The sequence below is a fragment of the Bufo bufo genome, chromosome 2 (genome assembly GCF_905171765.1).
Source record: "Bufo bufo chromosome 2, aBufBuf1.1, whole genome shotgun sequence".
Classification (NCBI taxonomy): Eukaryota; Metazoa; Chordata; class Amphibia; order Anura; family Bufonidae; genus Bufo; species Bufo bufo.
The window spans coordinates 482,322,121-482,348,808 of NC_053390.1; the positions used below are offsets into that span (position 1 = coordinate 482,322,121).

The 26,688-nt window shown below is 45.4% G+C and overlaps 1 protein-coding gene across 3 annotated transcripts in view; it reads right to left on the bottom strand.

Annotated features, from left to right (window-relative positions):
* RANBP3 (RAN binding protein 3) overlaps positions 1–26,688 on the bottom strand; it is a 235,500-nt gene that overhangs the window by 90,244 nt on the left and 118,568 nt on the right. For 2 of the 3 annotated variants that reach the window (XM_040417761.1, XM_040417759.1), the window contains exon 5: positions 12,561–12,632. The exons of the other annotated variant lie outside the window; for it this stretch is intronic. In XM_040417761.1, coding sequence (XP_040273695.1) covers positions 12,561–12,632 — 72 coding nt within the window. The remainder of the gene's footprint in view (positions 1–12,560; positions 12,633–26,688) is intronic. 3 annotated transcript variants of the gene reach the window in all.

Sequence of the window (26,688 nt, forward strand, 5' to 3'; positions counted from 1 at the left end):
TTCATCCATAGCAAAATGTCACAAGATGAGGCTGAACAACTCTGTCCTAAAATGGCTGCAGCCGGGGGCGTGGCCTGGCCGGTGATGTAGGAGGACATGCGCGCTTGAGCTCCCAGGCAGCACCTGCTAATATCCAACTTCATCCTGTGGCTGCGGTGATTTAAACAGCCGATCACCATCACAATACAGAGGGAGATCTCCCCACTATCCCTGGCCAGCATGACTTGTTCGGCCAGGAAGGATAAGGAGGCGGCGGGACCGACCCCAGCGAAGCAACATTGCGCGACAGCTTCGCTTAAGGCGGCGGACGTAGCGGCGAACCTGGAACAGTATGCTCATGTCCCCCCCCTCGGACATTTTGCCCGGAGTCCTGGCGGCACAAGCTGTGACTTCGGCCGCTCATGATGCAGAGGGAGACTCCTGTTCCCAAGATGGCGGATCCCACGTGGAGGAGCTGAAGGCAAGTGACGGGGGGGCCCCCCCTACCGAATATAATTCACTATGTAGGGCCCAAATGCAGCCCTCTGCCCCCATGCTTCCACTACTGTCTGATCCTACCACCAAGTACATTTATACAGCCGTGCACCAATGTAGTGCAGCTTTGATGACCCTTAATACATCTATTGGGTCCCTCCAAGAGAATGGGTCCCTTATTAGACAGGACATCAGGAAAGTTAATGAAAGAATTGCTGAAGCAGAGGGACGCGTATCCCGCCTGGAAGACCAGGTCCCCCCCCCTATGAAACGTGATCTGGCTAAAGTAATCCATAATATCACCCTTCTAATAAATAAAACGGAGGACTTGGAAAAAAGATCGCGCCGAAACAACCTTCGCAAAGTGGGAGTCCCTGAAAAATCCGAAGGGTCCAATGCTGTTTATTTCTTTGAGGACTCTCAAATATTTGGAAAGGACTCTCTTTCCCCCTTCTTCGCTATAGAGAGGGCGCACAGAGTGCCGTCTCGCCCACCACCACCGGGAAGCCCTTCTAGACCAATGCTAATGAGGATTCTACACTTTCAAGATAGAGATGCCATTCTCCGCAAGGCAAGGGAACACCAGAATCTATTTATAGATGGTCAAAGTCTCAATTTTTCCTGACTTCTCAGCGGAGGTGCAGAAACGGCGAGCACGGTTCCTGGATGTTAAAAAGCGACTACGCTCACAAAATATACAATATTCCATGCTATACCCCTCAAAGCTGCGGATAATGTTTACGAATCCCCGGAGAAAGCCGGGCCACTGGGTTGAACAAATGGAATCCTTCTCTTCTAAAAACTATGAGAACGACAGAGTGGGAAATGCCATGCCTGGGAAATTCTGGAGACTTCATGGAAGACTCTGGGGACGGGCGGATAAGTATAATGTTTAATGCTTGTTATGAGCCTGTTGTTGCACTATTACTACCGTGCCCCGGAGTAGCAATTTGGTGCTATCCAATAACACTGACTTTAGTATTCAAACCTGTGCTATTGTTAATTGTTTTGTTGACATGCCAAGAGTTAACTATGTCACTATGCTACTTGTTGCCCTCTTATTGCTGACCGGGTCTCTATTATAGAGATCTGGTCCGTAAATGCAGATGTGTTACCACTTCCTATGTTGCGGGTTACAGGAACCTTTCCTCTGCCTCAGGTCCTGCTTGGTAACCATCAAAAGTTTGTTCTTTTGTAGGAATTATTATATTTACGGTTCATTGGAGGTTATGATCCAGAGAGACAATATATGTTTTTACTCTTTTGCCATACGGTGATTGCTTTATATGGGTGCCTGGACCGCCATTTCTCTTATGCTTCTCACGGAGTGATGGCGGATAAAAAACACGTTTTGGCATGGAATGTTAGAGGCCTGGGAGATCCCTCTAAATGTCAGCGGTTTTTATGGCTGTCCAGAAGTACCAGCCAGCCATAGTGTGCCTCACTGAGACTCACTTGTCTAAACAATCCCACAGGCTGCTTCATAAACCATGGATCTCGCAGGCCTTTCATTGCACGCTCTCTACACACATTAGGGGGGTTAGTGTCCTGGTTCATAGAGCCCTTCCCTTTGAGTGCCACTCTAGCAACATTGATACTGAAGGCCGATATGTCTGTCTGCACTGTTCTATTTTTGGGGTACAATTTCTTCTAATTGCCATATATATACCACTGCCATATTCCACTGGTGTAATAAAAAGAGGTGCAGGGCCCCCAGGCGCCGGTTCTGATGATGGGTGACTTTAATAAATATCTGGACCCTTCTCTGGATAAGTTCCTGCCACCTAATGATCTAACACATGCTGGGGAAACCACATTGGCAAAGTTACTCAGAGAACTGGACATGCACGACCTATGGAGAATTAGATTCCCTCAGGAACAGCAGTACTCCTGCTTCTCTGCATCCCATAATTCTTTGTCCAGAATAGATCTACCCATTGGATCCCTGGAGGCATTGCCACATACCTCTGTTATTGAATATTTACCGCGGTGCCTCTCGGATCATTCTCCCATACACATAGAATTGAGATTTAAAAACGACAGGGGGCGTTGTGGTTCAGCGCTCTGGAAACTCAACCCTTTTTTGGATACATTTGTTAGACGAGGAAGATCCCATGACAGAATACATAAGAGAATTTTTCAATTTTAACATAGGGTCAACACTCATGGGAATAGTTTGGGACACCATGAAAGCATACGTGAGAGGTCTTTATATCCAGAAAATGAATAGACGTAAAATTAAAACTAGGGAACTCACTAAAGCTATACAGCAGGAAGTGATAAGGAGTGAACAGGTATATGTAAGTGCGCCCTCCGAGCAGACTGCAGCCGTATGGAAAGAAGCGCAATCCAAACTTACTGATCATCTGCTACATATAGCGGACAATAAACGGTTCTTCACCAAACAAAAATACTTTGAGGCAGGAGAGAGTACGGGTAGTCTGCTGGCTAGGGTGGTCCGGTCACAGGAGGGTTCATCCAGAGTAGAAGCAATCAGAACCGCAGATGGAGAACTTTCCGTGGAAAGTTCAGTAAACCTTGATACATTTCACAACTTTTATAAGGATTTATACTCCTCCAAATTGTTCATGGAAAGAGATATTAAAAATTATCTTAGCCAAATATCTATCCCTAATTTATCCCTAGAATCGGCCGCATATCTGGATGAACCCATTACACTGGAGGAACTTGAAATTGCTTTAAGCTCTCTTCCTAATGAAAAGGCTTCGGGGTCGGATGGATTACCAGGGGAATTCTTTAAACAATACAGGGACTGTCTCCTTCCACACCTCCTGGAGACCTTTAATGATGCCTCTCTCATAGAAGCAGGAAGATTTCCGATTCGTAGCGCGATAGTGGTGGTTATTCCAAAGCCCAATAAGGACCCAGCTAAACCTGACTCATACAGACCTATTTCTCTCCTACCTAATGATGTGAAATTGCTAGCCAAATTACTGGCCAACCGACTTAATAAGGTAATTACTCCTTTAATACACAAGGATCAGGCTGGATTAATGCCAGATAAAATCTCCGTTGACTGTTTTTTGAATCTCCAAAGACCGTTAAATACGGGGGGGAGGGGGCATGGGGGTGCTGCGCAACAATATCCTTAGACGCTGCCAAGGCTTTTTACAGCGTGGAATGGGAATACCTGTGGGAAGTCTTTGAGTCCATGGGATTTGGGCGGGGTTTTATCTCCTGGGTCAAATTACTGTATAACTCCCCATTAGCAAGGATTAGAGCGAACGGGCTACTCTCCAAACATTTTCCTTTACATAGAGGCACACGGCAGGGTTGTCCCTTGTCTCCTATTTGTGATGGCAATCGAGCCCCTGGCCTGCCTTCTACGAAATTCTCCACATTGGAAAGGATTTCCAATAGGCCCCCGGGAAAAAGGTCTCGTTATACGCAGATGATCTATTATTATATGTGGGAGACATGCAGAAGTCCATAGATCCAATAATGAAGGAGATTGTTGATTTTGGGACATTAAAATAAACTGGGACAAGTCCACAATTCTCCCCTTAGATCCCACCCCAACACAATTAGATCTCGCCCGTATACCCCTGCAACTGACCACCCACTTCAAATATTTAAAGGGGTTATCCCACTTTGCGTTTTTATACTTACCTGCTGCCACCGCGCGTTCACTTCCTGGATTCTGGCTGGGGGCGGGCTTCATCTTGATTGAAGTCTTCTCCCGGCCGGGCCGCGCGCTGGACTGAACGCGCACGCTGCCGCGCATGCGCAATGTGACTTATTTCTGGCCAGTATAGTACAGAGCCGGCGTGCGCGTTCGCATCTCTGTACTATTCTGGCCGGGAAGAAGTCACCGTCGCGCATGCGCGGCAGCGTGCGCGTTTAGGACAGCGAGTGGCCCGGCCGGGAGAAAAGAAGAAGTCTTCTGGGCAAGCGCGACCATCGGGATTTTGCGGAAGAGCGGTGGTCGTAACCAGGGGAGACCGAGTCACAACAATAAGGTAAGTGGGGATGAATTTTCTCCTAATCGGTGGGAATTTGTTAATAAAGTATATTTACAAAAATGATCACTGTCAAATCATTAACAGATTTAACAGTGATCATTATGATGGGATAACCCCTTTAAGCGTAATGATATCACCAGTACCAGCCGAATACATAAAACTGAATTTAGAGCCACTAATTGCTAAATTTGTAGTCAAAACTAATGTTTGGTGTAAGCTGCCCCTTGCGGTAATTGGCCGCTGTAATCTAATTAAAATGATATTCATGTCACAACTATTATATATATTACACAACTCCCCGGTATGGGTCCCATAGAGAATATGCTACAAAATTCAGGGGATTTTTAGATCACTGATATGGGGGAAAAAGGCAACCGAGAATTCGCTGTAAGGAAGAAGGCGGTTTGTCCCTCCCAAACCCGTGGTCCTACTTTATGGCTGCACAATTGCAGCATGTTAGGGGTTGGATTAGAACACGTGAATTAGACTCCTCGGCTGAGATAGTGGCTCATAGTATGAAGCAGAAAGCACCTATTGCTTCGATTGAAGTGAGCAGGCAGCACCCTCTAGGTAGGAAACTTCCCACAATTTCCCTTATAACCAAAGTTTGGTCAAAATTCAAGAAACTGGCAAATTTAACAGGTTTTAGCGAGAATACGCCATTATGGCAAATAACCCAATTGCCAGAGATATTCAGACTAGAAGGCTTTTCCCCATGGGAGGAGAGGGGCATACTATTTTTGGGCCAAATTCAATCTCAAGGACAAATCTTTTACTCAGCTGCAGGAAGAGCTTGGCCTAGGGTTGGGCAATATACCGGTATCACGATATACTGCGGTATTAAAAAAACTGCGATATGGCGATATCGCTGTTTCCTAATTACCGAGGTATTTCGTGACGTCATAAAAGCGGTCATGTGCGCTGACCGCTTCTAAATCTGCGTCCACCCGCCCCAGCATGAACCTATACTGGACATTTGCAGAGTTCTAGTACTCGTGCAAATGTCCCCGATACCTGGTGGCCGATTGAGGCGGCGCTCTTAGCAGTTCGGCGTGGGGGAAGGAATTCTGTGACTCGCATTCCCGACACCCGACCTCTGAGAGGACGATGTGATCCGTGCAATTAACCCCTCAGGTGTGGCACCTGAGGGGGTTAATCGCGCGGATCACAGCGTCCTCTCAGAGGTCGGGTGCCGGGAATGTTCTTCAGTCTCTGACTCTGCATTGGTGGCAGTGGGCAGTGCGCCCCCCCCCCTCCCTCCCTAGTATTAATCATTGGTGGCAGTGGCCACAGGGTCCCCCTCCCCCCCCCCCATCATTGGTGGCAGTGGGCAGTGCGCCCCCCCCCCTCCCGCCCCAGTATTAATCATTTGTGGCAGTGGCCACAGGGTCCCCCTCCTCTCCCCCCCATCATTGGTGGCAGTGGGCAGTTCCGATCGGAGTCCCAGCAGTGTAATGCTGGGGCTGCGATCGGTTACCATGGCAGCCAGGAGTCACGCTACTGAAGTCCTGGCTGCCATGGTATGTTAGTGAGCAGCATTATACTCACGTGCGCCGTGGCCGCCGGGCGCTCCTTCTCATAGGTCTGTGCGGCGCATTGCTAATGCTATAAGCATTAGCAATGCGCCGCACAGACAGAAGAAGGAGCGCCCGGCGGCCACAGCACACTTGAGTATAATGCTGCTCTCACTAACATACCATGGCAGCCAGGACTTCAGTAGCGTGACTCCTGGCTGCCATGGTAACCGATCGGAGCCCCAGCATTACACTGCTGGGACTCCGATCGGAACTGCCCAATGCCACCAATGATGGGAGGGGGACGCTGTGGCCACTGCCACCAATGATTGGGGGGGGGGGGGGGGGTTGAGTTACCAGAGGGGGCTGATAAGAGGGAGAGGCTGGGGGGCACATGAGAGGCTGATCAGAGGCTGGGGGCTGTTTTTGGGACTTTTGGTTGGTCAGTGGTCACAAAATAAATGTGTTATTTATTTAATTGTTATAATTGGTATCGTTAATTAACGTCTCCTTGTGGCTGCCCCCATACAGTGTAACGTCTCCTTGTGGCTGCCCCCATACAGTGTAACGTCTTCTTGTGGCTGCCCCCATACAGTGTAACGTCTCCTTGTGGCTGCCCCCATACAGTATAATGTCTCCTTGTGGCCCCAAGTGTTTTTTTCTTCTAAATAAGAAATTTATCGCGATAAATGCCCAATATCGTTATCGTGGGAATATTTTTGATATCGTCCAACCCTAGTTTGGCCTACCCAAAACGGCATTTTTTTCCATTTCTACAATTAAGACATGCTTGTCATACACAATTTCCGAAGGGTATGGTGGTTGCCACACCCCCTGCTGTGGTGAAACAGCTACTGATATCACGACTATATAAATTTATACTGGACGCCAATGCCTCCTCAACTCCCTTGGTGGTAAAAGGAAAATGGGAAAAGGATATAGGAACAATATCTCAAGAACAATGGACTGACGTTCTGGCTTTAACAACTAGTCTTACATTGAATGAATCTCAGAGACTGTCCCAGCTATATCTAATACACAGATTGTATAGAACCCCAAAATTTATATTCAAAATAGGCACTCGACCGGACTGCTCATGTCCTTGCTGTGGAGAAATAGAAGCAACACTGCTTCATATGGTTTGGAACTGCCAAAAATTGAAGAGATTTTGGGAAGATATACGTGAAATCATAACCGTTACAACCCAGATACGATTGCCTAATGATCCAAGAGTCTGTGTATTGGGTATTCTAGACTCTTCAGAAATAGACGATAAACTGTCGTTGTGCATTCATAGAATGCTGTTCCAGGCGAGGGTTTTACTTGCTAAACACTGGATAAGAAGTAATCCGCCCAACAAACAGGAATATATAACGAGGCTGAAAACAGTTTTACGCCTTGAAAGAGGAGTCTACGTCAAGAGAAAATGTCCCAACAAATTCCTGTCGATTTGGAGGGGCCAGATATCTTGGTTAGATGTTAACACTAATTCTGCAATGTCCTGTATCCTTATAATAACATGTATCTGTTTTTTCTATCCTGTACTACGATGCTTTCATGTTAATATGGTGACAGTCTCATTATGTTGGAAAGACTCTGATGTATGGACTGGCAAGATATTTGTTGTTGTATACAAAATCTTTATTTTGTTAATACCTTTATTGAAAATCAATAAAAACGATTTTGATTAAAAAAAATTATAAAAAAAATGTCGGCAGCCTTAGCCAGAGCTAAACCACCCCATCCAACCTGACTAAACAAGAAAGAAAGGCCATTACACCCCTCCAGAAAGACTGCTTTTAATACAGTTGTAAAAAGTTGCTATGGTGGCCACACTTCTGAGTGATAAGACAAAGAAAGGGACCAACAGTTATAAGAAAAAGATCGCAGAACTTGTAAAACAGCTTAAAAAGGGCCAAGCTATTCATTACTCCTGCCAGCCAAATACTGGCTACTGTTTGAGAGGAAGCTCCTTACTTTTCCTAGGCTCTAAGAACTGTATAAGTAGTTGAGAAGACTGTCTGCAATCCTTTGTGACCTGCAAATACTGAAGGAGACATCTCCTAACATACAAAACAGTGAAACTTCTCTTTCTTGGGATTACAAGCATGGCATCCACAATACAGCTCTGTAGTATTCATTTGAGCAGACAGAGCCGTCTGATAAAAGTGAATGGGGACGCCATACTTATAATTACACCTGCTCACCACTGAAACTGCTGCGGTGAGCAGGTAAACAGAGCATAGAAGGAAGTGCTCATACGAGTGCTGCCTTCTCTTCAAACAGCAGATCGGCAGGGGCCCCGGGAGTCCGACTCCCACCGGCGATATTGATAACCTATCCTAAAGATAGGTCATCAATTGTAAAAAAGGGAAAAACCCCTTGAAGTAGCAGCAACTTAAACAATATTTCCTCTCTAGGTTCAAAGGAAGCTGAAGTGATGGCAGTTAAAACTAAATTAAAAGGGGTTCTCCGGGAATTAAGAAAATAAAAATACTTAAAATATTACTTTATAATAAATATATTCCCAAATACCTTTCATTATTTACAATGGCTCATTTTGTTTAGGGAGAAGTCAGAGGAAACAAAATGGCCATTGTCCTATTAGTACATACAAAACCTGTCCTAATCACACAGCAGGACAAGTTACTTTACAACACTGAGCTAAAGAGCTGCCTCATCATCCTCTCTGCTCAGCTTGTCAGGGATTATGATCCTGAATACAGTTTATAAGAACTTTAGCTAAATCTCTGGGGAATTTAGTTTACAAGGAGACATGAAGTACAGAGGGGATGGACAGGACAGACTGTGGTTATGTGGTAATGGAGACTGCATACAAGTTCTGCTGCTCATTATCCCCTCATGTCTCGTCATCTCCATTCCCACAGAGATTCACTAGTATTCAGGATCAAAATTCCTAACAAGCAGAGAAGGATGAGGCAGCTCCTTAGCTCAGCGTTGTGAAGTAACTTGTCCTGCTGCGTGATTAGCACAGATTTTGTGTGTACTAATAGGACGGCGGCCATTTTATTTCTCCTAATGATCGCTCCCTAGACAAAATGAGCCATTATAAACTAATGAAAGGGGTATTTGGGAATTTAATTTAAAATCTTTAAGTATTTTAATTTTCCTAATTCCCAGAGAACCCCTTTAACATCCCATGGAGGAAATCTATTTCTCTGGATAGATACCATCCTGCTTACTGCTCTGATAAACCTTTTAACCCAGGGGTGTTCTGCCAGGCGGAAATCGAACAGAGAACTCAAAGTTGAAACCTGAACTTTAAAGGGAACCTGTCATCAACTGCTGCCCATACTAACAGCAGTATAAAGTAGAGACAGTTGAGTTAATTTCAACAGTCTGTCATTTAAAAGTTAAAATTAACTGGTTGCCGAGAACCAACAACACAATCATTGCAGACTGGGCTTCGAAAAGAGTCACGGCCCCCTGAGATAGTCATCAGCAGGGAGAGCAGGAATCTATGAATAACGATGACTCGACAGTCTTCTACCTAGTTTTCTCCTTTTCTCTCTAGGAGAGAACTGACAATCATCAGCAGATGGGTGGAGTCCAGGAGATTATCAATAACCAGGACTCTTCAGTATATTTTCAAGGCCTGGGCTGCAATGATTATGATGCTGGTTTTCAGCAACCACTTTTAGCTCATGAGTGACACCGCTGAGATGAGCATTTCTGTTACTATTTTATGCTACCCTAAGTGAAGTCAGCATATAGTTGATGACAGGTTCCCTTAAAGAGTACTAGGTCCAGGTCCAAGATTCTTATTTCAACATTCCTGAAAAAACTCACAATAAGAAAAATGTCCAGAGCAGTTAGAACAGCTACAGGTGTATTTACAAATTTATAGAAAGCCCTCCATATCCTAAGGTATACAGTAGATGTGACTTTATTTCTGCTTGACAGAAGGGTGGTGATAGTCTCATCATCAGAGGTCCTTCATTCTCAAAACCCACCTATCAATAGCCAGGCTGTCAAATGAAGATTCTTTATATCAAGGTGAAAGACTGACTCAAGAGCTTCTGGGTCTCAGTCAGGATCCAGGGTGTAGCTATTGGCATCTTGGAGTGCCATGAAAATCAAACCCTCCTGAGCTAAAATGCAGCAATTACTATCACCATAGCCCCCTCTTCTCTGATCTTTTTGGGACCTCATGGCATAAGCTTCAGCTGGGGAAAGATATAAAGTAATCCTTTGCTCCAAGATTGAGCAAATACATCTATCCCTGACAGGAGATCCCTTGGAGAGAAAAGAACCTGTTCACGTTTTTGTTGGATCAAGTTTGCAAACCTCTCTCTGGAGACCCCCCCCCCCCCCCCCTCCCCAAACAGCAACTACTTGATTGTAAATGGTGTGATTTACAGCCCATTCCCCCCTGACACAGACAACGCTCAGAAAATCTGTTTCAACATTCTACACTCCTCTGAGATGAACTGCCAAGAGAGACTAGTGACCTTTCTACAAACTGAAGAGTCAGATTGGGAGAGGGACATTAACCCTGCAGCTCTGGTACCGTCTGTTGATATAGAACAGTGGTAACTGAGTAAATGTTGACGTTCCTGCACTGTATTACCGAGAAAATCTATACTAGGGCCTGAGAAACCTTCAGCTCCTTGTAGTTGTGGGATTAGGATAAAGTCAGTTTGTCCCACATACTCTGAAGTAGTAAAGACTCTGCATTGGGCTATAAAAATTTTGACTTTTCTATTCCTAGGGCGGAAAGATCTCGGAGATAAAAAAAATAAAAATTATTGGCAGTAGGAAATCCCTTCTTATCCAAAGCTTTTTCCAGCAAATCATCTAACACTGTGCCAAACAAAAAATTTACCCTAGCAAGGAAGCACAACTTATGTTTTGAAGCCACATCCACATTCCAGTTCCTAAGTCAGAGGGCTCTAGGCGCCGGTCTTGAAAGGGCAGCAGTGGTTTAAATACTGCAGCAGAGGCTCTCCAATTCTTTCTAACCCTATACCACAGCCCTTTTGTCCACGGGATCTTTCAGAGACCCCCCCATCTGGCCTGCAGTGATGACCCCTTCCTCCTCCATGCCCCCAAACCAGAAGTTGTCATCATACAGCCTATTCTCACGATCCTGAGGCAGACAGGCATGGCCCGTAGTGGCACACAGATACCCGCCCACGTCAAGGAAGAGAAATCCTCTAACCTCCATGCGAACAGATTGGGGAGGAGACTGGAAAGTACAGATGTGGAGACAAGACACCAGACTAGGCCGTGGCTCCTAATAGAGGCTTATGTCGCCCAGGGTAATCCTTCTCTACATATTTCCCCATAAGACAGGAAAGAGAACTGGGGAAATAGGTTCCCTTCTTTAAAGCGATTCTGGCTCCCATTTTCTGTCCTGAGCAAGGGCAGCGGTCTCTCCATGAATGCGGTTATAAAGAGAATGGGAAATTAGATATTGATGACCTAATCCAGGATAGTTCATCAATACCTTATCGGTCAGGGTCCAACTGCTGACTTCTCAAATTAGCAGGTGTCTGACTCCCAGCACCCCTGCCAATCAGCTGTTTTGAAAAATCATGCGACTGATGGATATGATGGCACAGGCTGAAAAAGAGACAGCAGTAGTTGACTGAGCCATGCGGCACTTGCAAAAGCTGACCGATAGGGTGCTGGGAGCCAGAGCCCAATAAAATCCTATCCTAAGATCTTATGACCGAAACGCGTAAGCAAAGACACTTCCGATGTATCCATGCTGATGTTTTTAAATAAAGTGTAGAAGATTTTATACTGCTCATAGGACTGCTTTTCTTATTCTTGATTTCTTTTTATCATGTTTGAAGCTTTCCAGCTATTTTCCATGCGCCCAGAGGACTACAATTAAGATGCCCGATGAGCTGCCTACTATCCCAAGGATAGGTTATGAGTGTTTAATTCCCAGACAACCCCTTTCTAACATGCTACATCAAATTATAGAGCAGAAGAAATCAAACAGATTAACATAGTTTTACAGCTAAATCTCCAGTTTATTAATCCCGTTAAAGGGGTTGCGTCATCTCAGACAATGGGAGCATATAACTAGAATATTCCGATTGTCTGATAGATGTGGGTCCCAGAGATGGGACTTGCAGCCATCTTGTAAACTGAGCCAGCAAAGTCCCAGAGGTCGCATCGCACATGCGCGGCTGCCCTCCCTTCATTTCTATGCGGCCCCAATAGAATTGGAGCGGTGGGCGGGCAAGCGTGGTGCGCTCCCAATCATTTCTATGGGGATTCCGAAAGTAGCCGAGTATGTCGCTCGGTTATTTTCAGCAGGCCAATATGAAGGCTTGGTGGTGGCCGGACCCGCCTGGCCACCCCTTTGCCGACCTTGTGTTTGGCTTCGTTTTAGAGATCGTGACAGCGATATGCCCCCAATGTCTGAGATGGGAATACCCCTTTAAACATAGACCAAGGTGTAAGGGTTACAGACCAAACAGAACAAATGTCATCAATTAGTAGAATCCCTTCAATGATTGTATCTGACCAAAAGAATAGAGGCATCTGACAGGTGGACAACACAGTCCAGTCAAGAGTAGGATTATGATAGGGTATCTAGTTTGCTGCTTACCTGCTTCAGAATCAGAGTTCCCTGTGGAAGGCTGACAAAAACTGGATGGCATGAAGACATTGTTCTTTGTCACTAGAATTAAAAATGCACAAAATTCACAACTTAAGGGAAATTATAATCCAACACTCCTGCAGCTACTACAGTAAAAAAAAATAGCAACATATAGGACATTTGTTTAGAACAGTGAACAATGTGAAAGTGGGATTGGACAGGACAAACCCTCCTGAAAAGAAAGTCATCCTAGCCTTTAACTACAGTGCATTTGGAAAGTCTATAGACCCTTTAACATTTGTTATGTTGTGACCTTGTTCCAGGATAAAATAAAAAAATATTACAATGTTCCCCCTATTATTCTGCACTCAATACCCCTAAATGAGAAAGTGAAAATCTAGATTTTTGTACTTACCGTAAAATCTATTTCACTTCAATTCATTGAGAGACACAGGCTTGACCAAGGGTATAGCTGCTGCCACTAGGAGTTGGACACCAAGTACAAAAGTGTAAGCTCCTTCCATCAGCTATACCCTTCCTACAGGGACTGAGCTAAAAACAGTTAGTGCAAGTAGGAGAAGCAAGAAATGAAAACAGTACAATGTACAAACCCAGTAGCAAATCAAGGACCATCAAACAAGAGAATTGGTGGTAGCTGTCCCCCCCCCCCACCCCCAAATTAACAGAAGAGAAATAGATTATACGGCAAGTACAAAAGTCTAGTTCTCATCCATATAATTGGGGACCAAAGGCTCGACCGTGGGACGTTTCAGAGCAGTCTAAAGGGTGGGCCAGAAGCAAGAAATAAAGACAATCAGAGAACTAAAGATGCAAAAGGTGTGCACCCTATAAAAACCAGGCAAAGGTGAATAAGGACGACCAGGTAGCAGCCTTAACAACCTGAAGGGCCGAAGCCCTATGATGCACCGCCCAGGAGGACCCATCACCTGAGCTAAATTTTCAGTAACACGGAAGGGCGGCTCATGGTGCTTGATACAGTACACTTCCACAATAACCAAACAAATGCACTGAGAAATGGATGCTTTGGACGCACCCAGCCCTCACCTCAGCCCATCTGGAATGATGAAAAGGGAATTCACCTGACGGAAAGAGGATGTCTGCGATAGATAGACGCGAATAGCCAACACCAAATCCAGACTGAAAATACTGCTCCCTGGGATGAGATGGAGCGGGGCAAAAAGGGGGCAGAACAATCTCTTCATCGAGATGGAATGCAGACACCACTTTTGGAAGGAAATATTGTACAGTGCGAAGAACTACCTTGTCCTGAGAGCCGCAAGTTCCGACCGCTTCCTAGCCCGGATCATTGCCTGTATGACCGCTTCAGAGAATTTACGAGCCCTTAGAACAGTGACCTCAGCCATGCTGATAAATGTAGAGACTGTAAATTTGGGTGGAAGAGCAGTCCCTGGGTTCTTTTTAAGGGGAAGATGCCAGGGTTCGTCAGTGAGGAGGGCAACCAGGGATATGTGGCAAACTCAAAGCGGGCAATTCAGAGCCATGGGAATGACTGGCAGACTGTCGGGTCAGGAAGACAGAGAAACTGATCCAGTGAAGCTGAGACCAGTTCCAATTGTTCAGAATGTCCTGCTAAAGCGTTTTGGTGTGGAACTGAGCAAAAAGGACGTCAATGTCACGGCTGTATGTGAGCAACAATAGTATACACAGTAAAGAGCTACTGACCGGACCCAAACTAGGGAGGATAAAGGGTGACCCTGTCAGACCCTCAAAGCTCTCCCTATTCTGCTAAAGCACATGCCCGGATCCAAATGGCGGAACGAGGCATGCCCACGTGCCTAAGACTGATGACCACTGTAACCCCTACAATAGTGGAAGGGGCACGGCCACCGGTGCCCTACTCAGTATATGGAGGGAACCGTGGCCACCTCAGATCCAGTCAGAAAATAATCTGGTACACAACAATGTCTGTACACTTAGCTGAAGGTGTTGCAGCCGCAGAGAAGACGGATCCAAGGACAGCTGGCAATATCCGGAGTGCTTGCTGCAGCAGAACACAGGTCCAGTGAACTGATAGCTACAAGTGAAGATACTAAAGCAAGAGCTACAACTGAAATGAGAACTATAATCCACGCCCTACAATAGGAGGAGGGGTGATATAAAGAGAGGGAAATCAAACGCATGAGGAACAGCTGGGAGGAAGGAAACCAAAAGTAAACAGAGCAGTGAGAACTCCTCCCAGCTCTAGTAGTGACATCATCACAGGGGTGGAGAAACAGAGCTGTGAGAACATCCCAAAGCTCTGGTAGTGACAGTACCCCCCCTCTACGGGTGGACTCCGGACACCAGGACCCACCTTCTCAGGATGAGCCCTATGAAATGCCCTGATGAGGCGAGTGGCTTTAATGTCCGACACCGGAACCCACATCCTCTCCTCAGGACCATAACCCTTCCAATGAACGAGGTACTGAAGAGAACCGCGGACAATACGAGAGTCCACAATTCTGGAAACCTCAAACTCCAGATTGCCATCAACCAAAATCAGAGGAGGAGGCAAAGAGGAGGGTACCGTGGACTGGACATATGGTTTTAAGAGAGATCTGTGAAATACATTATGTATCTTCCAAACCCGTGGAAGATCAAGACGGAAGGCAACAGGATTGATGACTGACAAGATTTTATAAGGCCCAATAAACTTGGGACCCAATTTCCAGGAGGGAACCTTCAGTTTAATATTTCTTGTAGACAACCACACCAGATCACCCACATTCAGGTCCGGACCAGGCACACGTCTCTTATCAGCCACACGCCTATACCTCTCACTCATCTTTTTAAGATTACTCTGAATCTTTTGCCAAATGGTAGACAAAGACGAGGAAAATCTCTCCTCCTCAGGTAAACCAGAAAGAGCCCCTCCCGAGAATGTCCCAAACTGCAGATGGAACCCATATGCACCAAAGAATGGTGACTTATCAGAAGATTCCTGACGACGGTTGTTCAGAGCAAACTCAGCAAGAGGGAGAAATGAACACCAATACTCCTGGTTCTCTGCCACAAAAGAGCGCAAATATGTCTCCAGATTCTGATTGAGGCGCTCAGTCTGACCATTCGACTGCGGGTAAAAGCAGAAGAGAAGGACAGCCGAACCCCCAGGCGAGAACAGAAAGCCTTCCAGAACCTGGACACAAACTGCGTGCCTCTATCGGAAACAATATCAGAGGGAATGCCGTGCAATTTAACAATATGGTCGACAAAAGCTTGCGCCAACGTTTTAGCATTGGGTAAACCAGGGAAAGGTACGAAATGAGCCATCTTGCTAAAACGGTCCACCACCACCAGGATCACCGACTTCCCGAGGAACGAGGAAGATCCGTGATAAAGTCCATGGACAGGTGTGTCCAAGGACGGGAAGGTATGGGTAACGGGAGAAGGGAACCTGAAGGCCGTGAACGAGGGACCTTAGCGCGAGCGCACGTCTCACAAGCAGCCACAAAACCCTCCACCGACTTACGAAGAGCCGGCCACCAAAATCTCCGAGCAATGAGATCTACCGTGGCTCTACTCCCGGGGTGACCAGCAAGAACCGTATCATGATGCTCCTTAAAGAGTTTGTGACGTAGCTCAGGAGGCACGAACAACTTCCCAGAAGGACAACGGGCAGGTGCCTCAGTCTGGGCAGCCTGGACCTCAGCCTCCAAATCGGAATATAGAGCAGAAACAACTACCCCCTCCGCCAAAATGGGACCCGGGTCCTCGGAGTTTCCTCCTCCCGGAAAACAGCGAGAGAGAGCATCAGCCTTCACATTTTTTATCCCAGGTCGGAATGTAACAACAAAATTGAATCTGGAGAAGAAAGGGACCATCTGGCCTGTCTCGGATTCATACGCCTGGCCAACTCCAAGTATGCCAGATTCTTATGGTCGGTAAAAACGGTGATAGGGTGCCTGGCCCCCTCCAACCAATGACGCCATTCCTCGAAAGCCAACTTGATGGCCAACAACTCCCTATCTCCCACATCATAGTTTCTCTCTGCCGGGGAGAGTTTTTTAGAGAAAAAGGCACAGGGTCGCCATTTGGCAGGAGAAGGGCCCTGGGACAAAACCGCACCCATACCCACCTCGGAAGCATCCACCTCAACAATAAAAGGCAAGGAAACATCGGGATGCACCAAGATGGGAGCAGACGCAAAACTCTCTTTAATCTTAGAAAAGGCTGAAAGCGCCTCCTCCGACCAAGAGGAAAATCCGCCCCCTTTTTTGTCATGTCAGTAAGGGGTTTGACAACAGAGGAATAATTCAAAATGAACTTTCTGTAATAGTTCGCAAAACCCAGAAAGCGCATCAATGCCTTCTGATTCTCAGGAAGCTCCCACTCAAGTACAGCACGGACCTTCTCCGGATCCATGCGAAAACCAGAAGCAGAGAGGAGAAAACCCAGAAATTGAATCTCCGATACCATAAAAAGACATTTCTCCAGCTTGGCGTACAATTTATTTTCCCGCAGAATCTGCAGAACCTGAAAAAGATGATCCTGATGGGTCTGAACATCAGGGGAAAAAATCAAATATCATCAAGATACACCAATACAAATTTCCCCATTAAATGGTAGAAAATACTATTAACAAAATGCTGAAAGACGGCCGGAGCATTCATCAGGCCGAAAGGCATAACGAGATTCTCGAAATGCCCGTTAGGGGTATTAAAGGCCGTTTTTCCATTCATCCCCCTCTCTGACCCTGACCAGGTTGTACGCGCCTCTCAAATCCAATTTGGAAAACACCTTGGCCCCAACAATTTGGTTGAAGAGGTCCGGGATCAGAGGAAGGGGATAGGGATCGCGAATCGTGATACGGTTCAGCTCCCTAAAATCTAGGCAAGGTCTCAGAGAGCCATCTTTTTTTTTAACAAAAAAAAAACCCGCGGCCACAGGTGACTTTGAGGGACGAATATGCCCCTTCTCGAGACTCTCTGAGATATAAGTTTGCATTTTCGATTCTTTCCGGTTGTGAGAGATTGTAGAGGCGTGCTTTTGGCAGCTTGGCGCCGGGAATGAGGTTAATGGGACAGTCAAACTCCCGGTGAGGAGGTAGCTCCTGAACACCGCTCTCGGAAAACACGTCCGAGAAATCAGAGAGAAATGATGGCACAGTTTTAGTAGACACCTCTGCAAAAGTCGCTGTGAGACAATTCTCTCTACAAAAGTCACTCCACTCATTTATTTGCCTTCCTTGCCAATCAATAGTGGGGTTATGTCTAGTGAGCAAGGGTAACCCCAAAACTAGAGGAGAAGGTAATCCGTTAAGGACAAAACAAGATATATCCTCCACATGAGTGTCACCTACAGCTAGCCGGATATTGTGAACAATGCCCTTCAGAGATCTCTGTGAGAGTGGAGCAGAGTCAATAGCAAAAACAGGTATATCCTTTTCTAATGTGCAAACCTGAAAACCATGCATGGCTACAAATTGAGTGTCAATAAGATTGACGGCCGCTCCACTATCGACAAAAATCTCACAAGAAATGACTTTGCTCTCTAGCGCCACCCTGGCAGACAGGAGAAAACGGGAACTGCAGGTCAGAGGAAAAGCATCAATTCCTACATCAACTTTGCCCAAAGTAGAAGATGAAGCAGAATTTGATGATTTACCTTTTGAGGTTTTTCTCTTATTATCGCTCTTAGTACAGTTCAAGAATCTCCTAGAGGGACAAACATTTGCCAAATGACCTATGCCCCCACAACAAAAACACACCATACTCTGAGGACTAAATCCTCTTTTATCAGGGGCAAGTCGACCTAGCTGCATGGGCTCCTCCTCAGAGGGGAGCGAGACAGGATGAGGCCCCTGCACACTGAATGAGTCCGCACCACTGCCCCTAGACTGACAATGGCTGGACAGAGAGGTCTCGTTTCTTTCTCTTAGACGCCTGTCAAGGCGTACCGCCAATGACATGGCAGACTCTAAGGACGTTGGTCTCTCATGGAAAGCAAACGCATCTTTCAATCTCTCTGAGAGACCATGACAGAACTGACTCCGGAGTGCAGCATCATTCCAACCCGAATCAGCTGCCCATCTCCGAAATTCAGAACAATAAAGCTCCGCAGACAGTTTGTTCTGGCATAAAACACGTAAGTTAGATTCGGCCAGAGCAACACGATCCGGGTCATCATAAATCTGCCCAGGGCCACAAAAAAATCTTTCCACGGATCGAAGGGAGGGATCCCCTGATGGCAGCGAAAAAGCCCAAGTCTGAGCATTACCCCTGAGCAGGGAGATGACAATCCTCACCCTCTGCTCCTCCTTACCAGAGGAGTGGGGACACAAGCAAAAATGGAGTTTGCATGCCTCTCTGAAGCGAACAAAATTCTCACTGCCCCCGGAGAACGTTTCCGGAAGTGAGACCTTTGGCTCGCAACAGACTCCATGAGCCGGAGCAGAGCCCAATGCTTGAAGCTGAGTCATAGATTGACGGAGATCCGCTACTTCCAAAGAAAGACCCTGCATGCGGTCAACCAGGCCAGAAAGTGGATCCATGTCAAAAAAGGACGGTTTTGGTGGATTATAATGTCACGGCTGTATGTGAGCAACAATAGTATACACAGTAAAAGAGCTACTGACCGGACCCAAACTAGGGAGGATAAAGGGTGACCCCTGTCAGACCCTCAAAGATCTCCCTATTCTGCTAAAGCACATGCCCGGATCCAAATGGCGGAACGAGGCATGCCCACGTGCCTAAGACTGATGACCACTGTAACCCCTACAATAGTGGAAGGGGCACGGCCACCGGTGCCCTACTCAGTATATGGAGGGAACCGTGGCCACCTCAGATCCAGTCAGAAAATAATCAGGTACACAACAATGTCTGCACACTTAGCTGAAGGTGTTGCAGCCGCAGAGAAGACGGATCCAAGGACAGCTGGCAATATCCGGAGTGCTTGCTGCAGCAGAACACAGGTCCAGTGAACTGATAGCTACAAGTGAAGATACTAAAGCAAGAGCTACAACTGAAATGAGAACTATAATCCACGCCCTACAATAGGAGGAGGGGTGATATAAAGAGAGGGAAATCAAACGCATGAGGAACAGCTGGGAGGAAGGAAACCAAAAGTAAACAGAGCAGTGAGAACTCCTCCCAGCTCTAGTAGTGACATCATCACAGGGGTGGAGAAACAGAGCTGTGAGAACGTCCCAAAGCTCTGGTAGTGACAGTCAACCGCTGAGCCGGATGAAGGCATGACTTTGGAAGGTCCAGTATCCATCAGAAGCGCTCCAGGGTGTTGCTGCCGGAAACGATAGACCCTTGATCAGATTATCGTCCAAGTACGGTAGGTCACGATCACCCTGGCATGGAGGGGGGCCAGAAGCCTGGTGAAGACTTTGGGGAGCCGTGGTTAACCCAAAAGGAAGTGACACAAACTGGCAATGGAAGGGGCCCAAGGCAAACTGAAGAAATTTCTGGTGGCTAATGCAAATAGGGATTTGGAGGTAAGCATCCTTCATGTCTATCGAGTATATGTACTCCCCCGGTTCCATGGACGCAGTGTCCGATCCGGAAGTGGCGCACCCAGTACCGAGTAAAACCCACAAAAACGTTCATGCGCAGGAACCGGAATGATCACTCCCTGCAGCAGAAGAGGATAGATTGAAGATTTTATATCTCATCACCTTGGTAATAATATGCTCAATAGTGCCATTTATTTCCATCGTATATCTTGTAGACATGGATCACTATATTGGGGATAACGCCTCTTGCAATGTTATTTGTTTCAATATCTATCTTGCCTTTTTTTTTAGAATAATTTTTTAATATTAATCAATAAATAAAGATTGCTATATATTTTTTGTACATTTGGAGTACCACAGCCTTCTTTGTATGTTTAGAAGGTGGTATGCTTAACCATGCGATACACTGGTGGGTAGAAAATTAGAGGATGACCACTTTTTTGTCAGATCCTCCAGAAAAGGGTACAAGACCTCCAGGCATTTTGGCAAGATAAACATCTATCCCAGAAATCCCACTCATTGGAAAGAGAATAATTAAAATCTGGATGGTTAGGTAAACATTTGGGTGAGCGACAGGATCGTTTAAAGGAAAATCCTGAGCCGGCAGATGAGGGTGTCGGTTCCTCAACCTGTAATGTCCCTATGACTGCCGTTTCCATGGAGGACAGTTTGGAGGACTGCTTCTCAGGCACAGCAAAATCTGTCTGACAATTTTCCCTCGGAACATGCCTCTTACCAGGACACGGAGGAGTGAGACTCCCTAAGAGGTGGAAAGGAGACGGAAGAAATGGGGGATAGGAACTAGCTGCAGGTTCGCAGTCAGAGGGTGGTCGCGTGGATAAACACCCCAGCATTTCAACAATAGCTTTGTTGGAATGGGAAATGTCCTGTACCATTTTTGCCAGTTCCAACATAGGATGGGGAGAAGGGGCAACTGCGTCAGAAGAACAGAGGGGATCTAACTGACGGCACTGAAATTTGGAATGACAAGAAGCACAGGCAAGTTGCAGTCTGGTTTGAGGCTTGTGCTCAGACAGTGTTTTTACTGCAGGAACACACAGTAAGAAAAGGGAGAGAATAGCTAGATCCTGTAGGAAGGGATAGGTGTAGCTTACCCAGCCTGGGTCCCTCAATGTAGCTTGCGAGGTGGTGTCCGCTGCAGAGTATCAGCATGCAAGAGCCCTGAAAAGATCCTCAGCCACAAAGTGGGTGTTCCGGGCAAAGCTGACTGTCTCTTACAAGGCCATACCCCCAGTGGATTGGGCCCCAAGTAGGTTGCACAATCCCAAGCATTAATAAGGCTTGTGGCCCCCGAAAGAACGTCCGACATATGCCGTCCAATGCCCGGCCTGACCAGAGTTGCTGGGCAGCCGGCGATGCAAGATCACCAATGTGACATGCAGTGGGGGCCTACGATGTGGAACAGGCCTCAGTGAAGCCGGGGCCTTATTTATGAGAAGCAATGGAGGGAGACTCGGCCGGGAACCGGCCGTCCTGATAAGGAGTGGTACAGCCCCAGAAGAAGGGAGTGGAGGCCGCACCACACGGTAATATGTATGGAGGCTGCCGCATGTGTCCCTTAAAGGGGCTGTGTCACTTCAGCAAGTGGCATTTATCATTTAGAGAAAGTTAAAGAGGACCTTTCATCAGTTTAGACTAGGGCGGTGCGCTCTGATTGGATGCGTTCACAGCCAGGGAGAAGAGAATCGCCCACAGCGAAACTGCGAGTCTCCGCCTAGTACAGTCCTGATCAAAAGTTTAAGACCACTTGAAAAATGGCAAAAAATCATATTTTACATTGTTGGATCTTAACAAGGTTCCAAGTAGAGCTTCAACATGCAACAAGAAGAAATGAGAGAGACTAAACATTTTTTGAGCATTCAATTGAAAATAACGATTAAACTGAAACAGGCTGTTTTTCAGCTGATCCAAATTTTACTACGACATGCCTTTAAAAAGGCCAAATCTGTGCAAAGATGTGGATTCATTGTCATTTTCTGTCAGGTAGTCACACGTTGTGATGGCAAGGCAAAAAAAACAACTCTCCCTTTTTGAACGTGGTCGGGTTGTTGAACTGCATAAGCAGGGTCTCTCACAGCGCGGCATCGCTGCTAAGGTGGGACGCAGTAAGACAGTCATTTGGAATTTCTTAAATGATCATGAGGGTTATGGAACAAAAAAGTCAAGTGGACGACCCAAAAAAATTTCATCAGCACTGAGCCCTTACTGGTGTTGACTGCAGCCCCATAACCATCAGACGGCATCTGAGACTGAAGGGCTTCAAAAACAAAAAAAGTCTTCAAAGACCTCGTCTCCTTGAACGCCACAGAACTCTTGCAAAGTCCAAACAAGCAGAGCACCAAACATGGGACATTCAAAGGTGGAAGAAAGTTTTATTCTCTGATGAGAAAAAATTGAACCTTGATGGTCCTGATGGTTTCCAACGTTACTGGCATGACAAGCAGATCCCACCTGAGATGTTTTCTACGCGCCACAGTGGAGGGGGCGCCATAATGGTCTGGGGTGCTTTTTCCTTCAGTGGAACAATGGAGCTTCAGGAAGTGCAGGGGAGTCAAACGGCCGCTGGCCATGTCCAGATGTTGCAGATAGCATTCTTTATGACTGAGGGCCCTCGTCTGAGTGGTAACGACTGGGTTTTTCAACAGGACAACGCTACAGTACACAATGCCCGCAGGACAAGGGACTTCTTCCAGGAGAATAACATCACTCTTTTGGCCCATCCTGCGTGTTCCCCTGACCTAAATCCAATTGAGAACCTTTGGGGATGGATGGCAAGGGAAGTTTACAAAAATGGACAACAGTTCCAGACAGTAGATGGCCTTCGTGCGGCCGTCTAAACCACTTGGAGAAATGTTCCCACTGCATCAAGCATGCCGAAACAAATTTTGGAAGTGATGAACAATAACAACAATAATATTTTTTTTTTTTTTTGGGGGGGGGGGTTAGTTTTTTTTTTGGAGGTGTGGTCCTAAACTTTTGATCAGCTGAAAAACAGCCTGTTTCAGTTTATTCATTGTTTTCATTAAATTGAATGCTCAAAAAATGTTTTGTCTCACTCCCATTTCTTATTGTTGCATGTTGAAGCTCTACTTGGAACCACGTTAAGATCCAGCCATGCTAAATATGATTTTTTGCCATTTTTCAAGTGGTCTTTTGATCAGGACTGTATAACAGAGTCAGCTCATTATAATGTAAGGTGCCGAAATCAACGGGGCCAAGAGCGGACGAAAAAAAAAAGTGCAATGGCATCAGTGGGGGTCGCCCTATAAGGTAAGACCACAATTAGACTAGGGCTAAACTGATGAAAGGTCCTCTTTAATACAAGGCACTTACTAATGTATTATGATTGTCCATATTGCTTCCTTGGCCGACCAGATTCATTTTCCCATCACATTATACACTGCTCGTTTCCATGGTTACGACCAACCTGCAATCTAGCACTGGTGGACACGGTTGCACACTACAGAAAAAATGCTGGACTATGCACGCTCCCATGGTCCAAGTCGCCAGAGAGCATGTGCTTTTTCCTATATTGTGCAATCACGACCACTGCTGGTGAATTACAGGGTGGTTGTAACCATGGAAACAAACAGTATATAATGTCCTATCTTTTGTAGAGTGGAAGCATGGGCCTGAAAGCTTGTGGATCGTGGAGCCATTTAAGTACGCAGAGTTTACAGGGTTGGTGATTGTGTATTGCGGACCCACGGTTTGCTGTCCACAACACGGGCACGGAAGCAATACAGTAATGTGAATGAGCCCTATGGCTGCGTTCTGTAGCAAGATGATCCGGCACAAATGTCGTTTTCTTGTCTGGCTGAAACCCAGCATTTATGCCAGAAAGCTGCCGGATCACCGCTGGATCCCATTATAGTTGTAGGGGGGTATGAAGGGCTTTGGCAAGAGAGGTAACCAAGAACCCAACAGTCACTCTGGCTGAGCTCCAAAAATCGTGTGTGAAGATGGGAGAAACTCCCAGAAGGTCAACCATCACAGAAGAACTCCACCATGGCAGAATAGCCAGAAAGAAGCCTCTCTTTAGTAAAAGAAACAAGACTTGTTTTAAAAATAAAATAAATGGACCCAAACTGTGAGAAACATGATTCTCTGGTAAGATAAAACCAAGATTGAACTTTTTGGCCTTGATTCTAAGCTCCATATTTGAAGGAAACCAGGCACTACCAAAGCATGGTGGGGACAGCATTTTACTGTGGGGATGTTTTTCAGCAGCTTAGGGACAACTCTGTCAATGTCTAACTGGCCAAGTCAGAGCCCTGACTTATACAGGATTGAACATCTCAGGAGAGACCTGGATATGGCTGTCCACCAAGGCTCCCCATCCAGAGAGGATCTGTAGAGAAAAATGGCAGAAAATCTCCATATTCATGCAAACATGGCATCATATCCAAGATGACCGGAGGTCCTTGCCAAAGATTCTTCAACTAAGTACTCAGTAAAGGGTCTGAACACTTAAATCAATGCATTATTTTAGTTTGTCCTTTTCAATAAATTAGAAAAGATTTCAAAAATTCGTTTTTAATTTTTTCATTATTGGATATTGAGTGCAGAATGATGGGGAAAATGTTGAACTGTGTTTTTTTTTTTTTCATTTTGGGCTACTTTCACACTAGCGTTTTTTGCGGATCAGTCATGGATCTGCAAAAACGCTTCCGTTACAATAATACAACCACAGGCATCCGTCAAGAACGGATCCAGTTGTATTAGGTCTTCTATAGCCATGACGGATCAGTCTTGAATTCCATTGAAAGTAAAAAGGGTGACTGATCCAGTTTCTATTGTGCCAGAGAAAACGGATCAGTCCCTATTGACTTACATTGTGTGCCAGGACGGATCCGTTTGGCTCTGCTCCGTCAAGCCGACAGCAAAACGCTGCAGGCAGCGTTTTGGTGTCCGCCTTCAGAGCGGAATGGTGACTGAACGGAGGTAAACTAATGCATTCTGAGCAGATCCTTTTCCATTCAGAATGCATTAGGGCAAAACTGAGGTGACAAAAAAAAAGTTAAAGAATTAAAAAAAAATGTAAGTTACAAATATAGAAAAATAAGTTAAAATCACTCCCCTTTCCTTAAAATAAAAATTAACCAATAAAAAAAATACAAACATCATGGGCATCGCCGTGTGCGAAAATGCCCATACAAATAGCGAAACTGAAAAAAAAAAAATAATAAAAAAAAATTTGCCATTTTTTGTCACTTCAACTACCCAATAATTTTTTCTTTTTATAAAAAGTGATCAAAAAGTCGAACACACCTCAAATTGGTATCACTAAAAAGTACAGATAGTCCCTCAAAAAATGAGCCTTCGCACAGCCCCATACACAACTACAAAAAAAGTTAAAAAGGGTCAGAACATTGTTGTAAAAAAGAAATTCAGTATTAAAACACAAGAAAAATTATACAACTGTAGTATCGTAACTGTAATGACCTGGACAATGAAGTTAACAGGTCAAATGCGTTTTTTCCCAATTCTACCCCATTTGGAATTTTTTTTCTGCATCCTACTATGCAACCGTAAATGTTGCCATTAGAAATTACAACTAGTCGCACAAAAAATAAGCCCTCATAAGGCTATGTGCATGGAAAAATAAAAACAAGTTAGGACTATGGGAAGGCGGGGAGTGAAAAAACGAAACCGTAAAAAAAAAAAAAAAAAAAAAAAAAAGGAAAAATCTCAGGGTCCTTAACCACCTCAGCCCCCAGTGCTTAAACACCCTGAAAGACCAGGCCACTTTTTACACTTCTGACCTACACTACTTTCACCATTTATTGCTCGGTCATGCAACTTACCACCCAAATGAATTTTACCTCCTTTTCTTCTCACTAATAGAGCTTTCATTTGGTGGTATTTCATTGCTGCTGACATTTTTACTTTTTTTGTTATTAATCGAAATTTAACGATTTTTTTGCAAAAAAATGACATTTTTCACTTTGTTGTAAAATTTTGCAAAAAAAAACGACATCCATATATAAATTTTGCTCTAAATTTATTGTTCTACATGTCTTTGATAAAAAAAAAAAATGTTTGGGTAAAAAAAAAAATGGTTTGGGTAAAAGTTATAGCGTTTACAAACTATGGTACAAAAATGTGAATTTCCGCTTTTTGAAGCAACTCTGACTTTCTGAGCACCTGTCATGTTTCCTGAGGTTCTACAATGGCCAGACAGTACAAACACCCCACAAATGACCCCATTTCGGAAAGTACACACCCTAAGGTATTCGCTGATGGGCATAGTGAGTTCATAGAACTTTTTATTTTTTGTCACAAGTTAGCGGAAAATGATGATTTTTTTTTTTTTTTCCTTACAAAGTCTCATATTCCACTAACTTGTGACAAAAAAGAAAAACTTCTATGAACTCACTATGCCCATCACGAAATACCTTGGGGTCTCTTCTTTCCAAAATGGGGTCACTTGTGGGGTGGTTATACTGCCCTGGCATTCTAGGGGCCCAAATGTGTGGTAAGAAGTTTGAAATCAAATTCTGTAAAAAATAACCTGTGAAATCCGAAAGGTGCTCTTTGGAATATGGGCCCCTTTGCCCACCTAGGCTGCAAAAAAGTGTCACACATCTGGTATCTCCGTACTCAGAAGAAGGTGGGGAATGTGTTTTGGGGTGT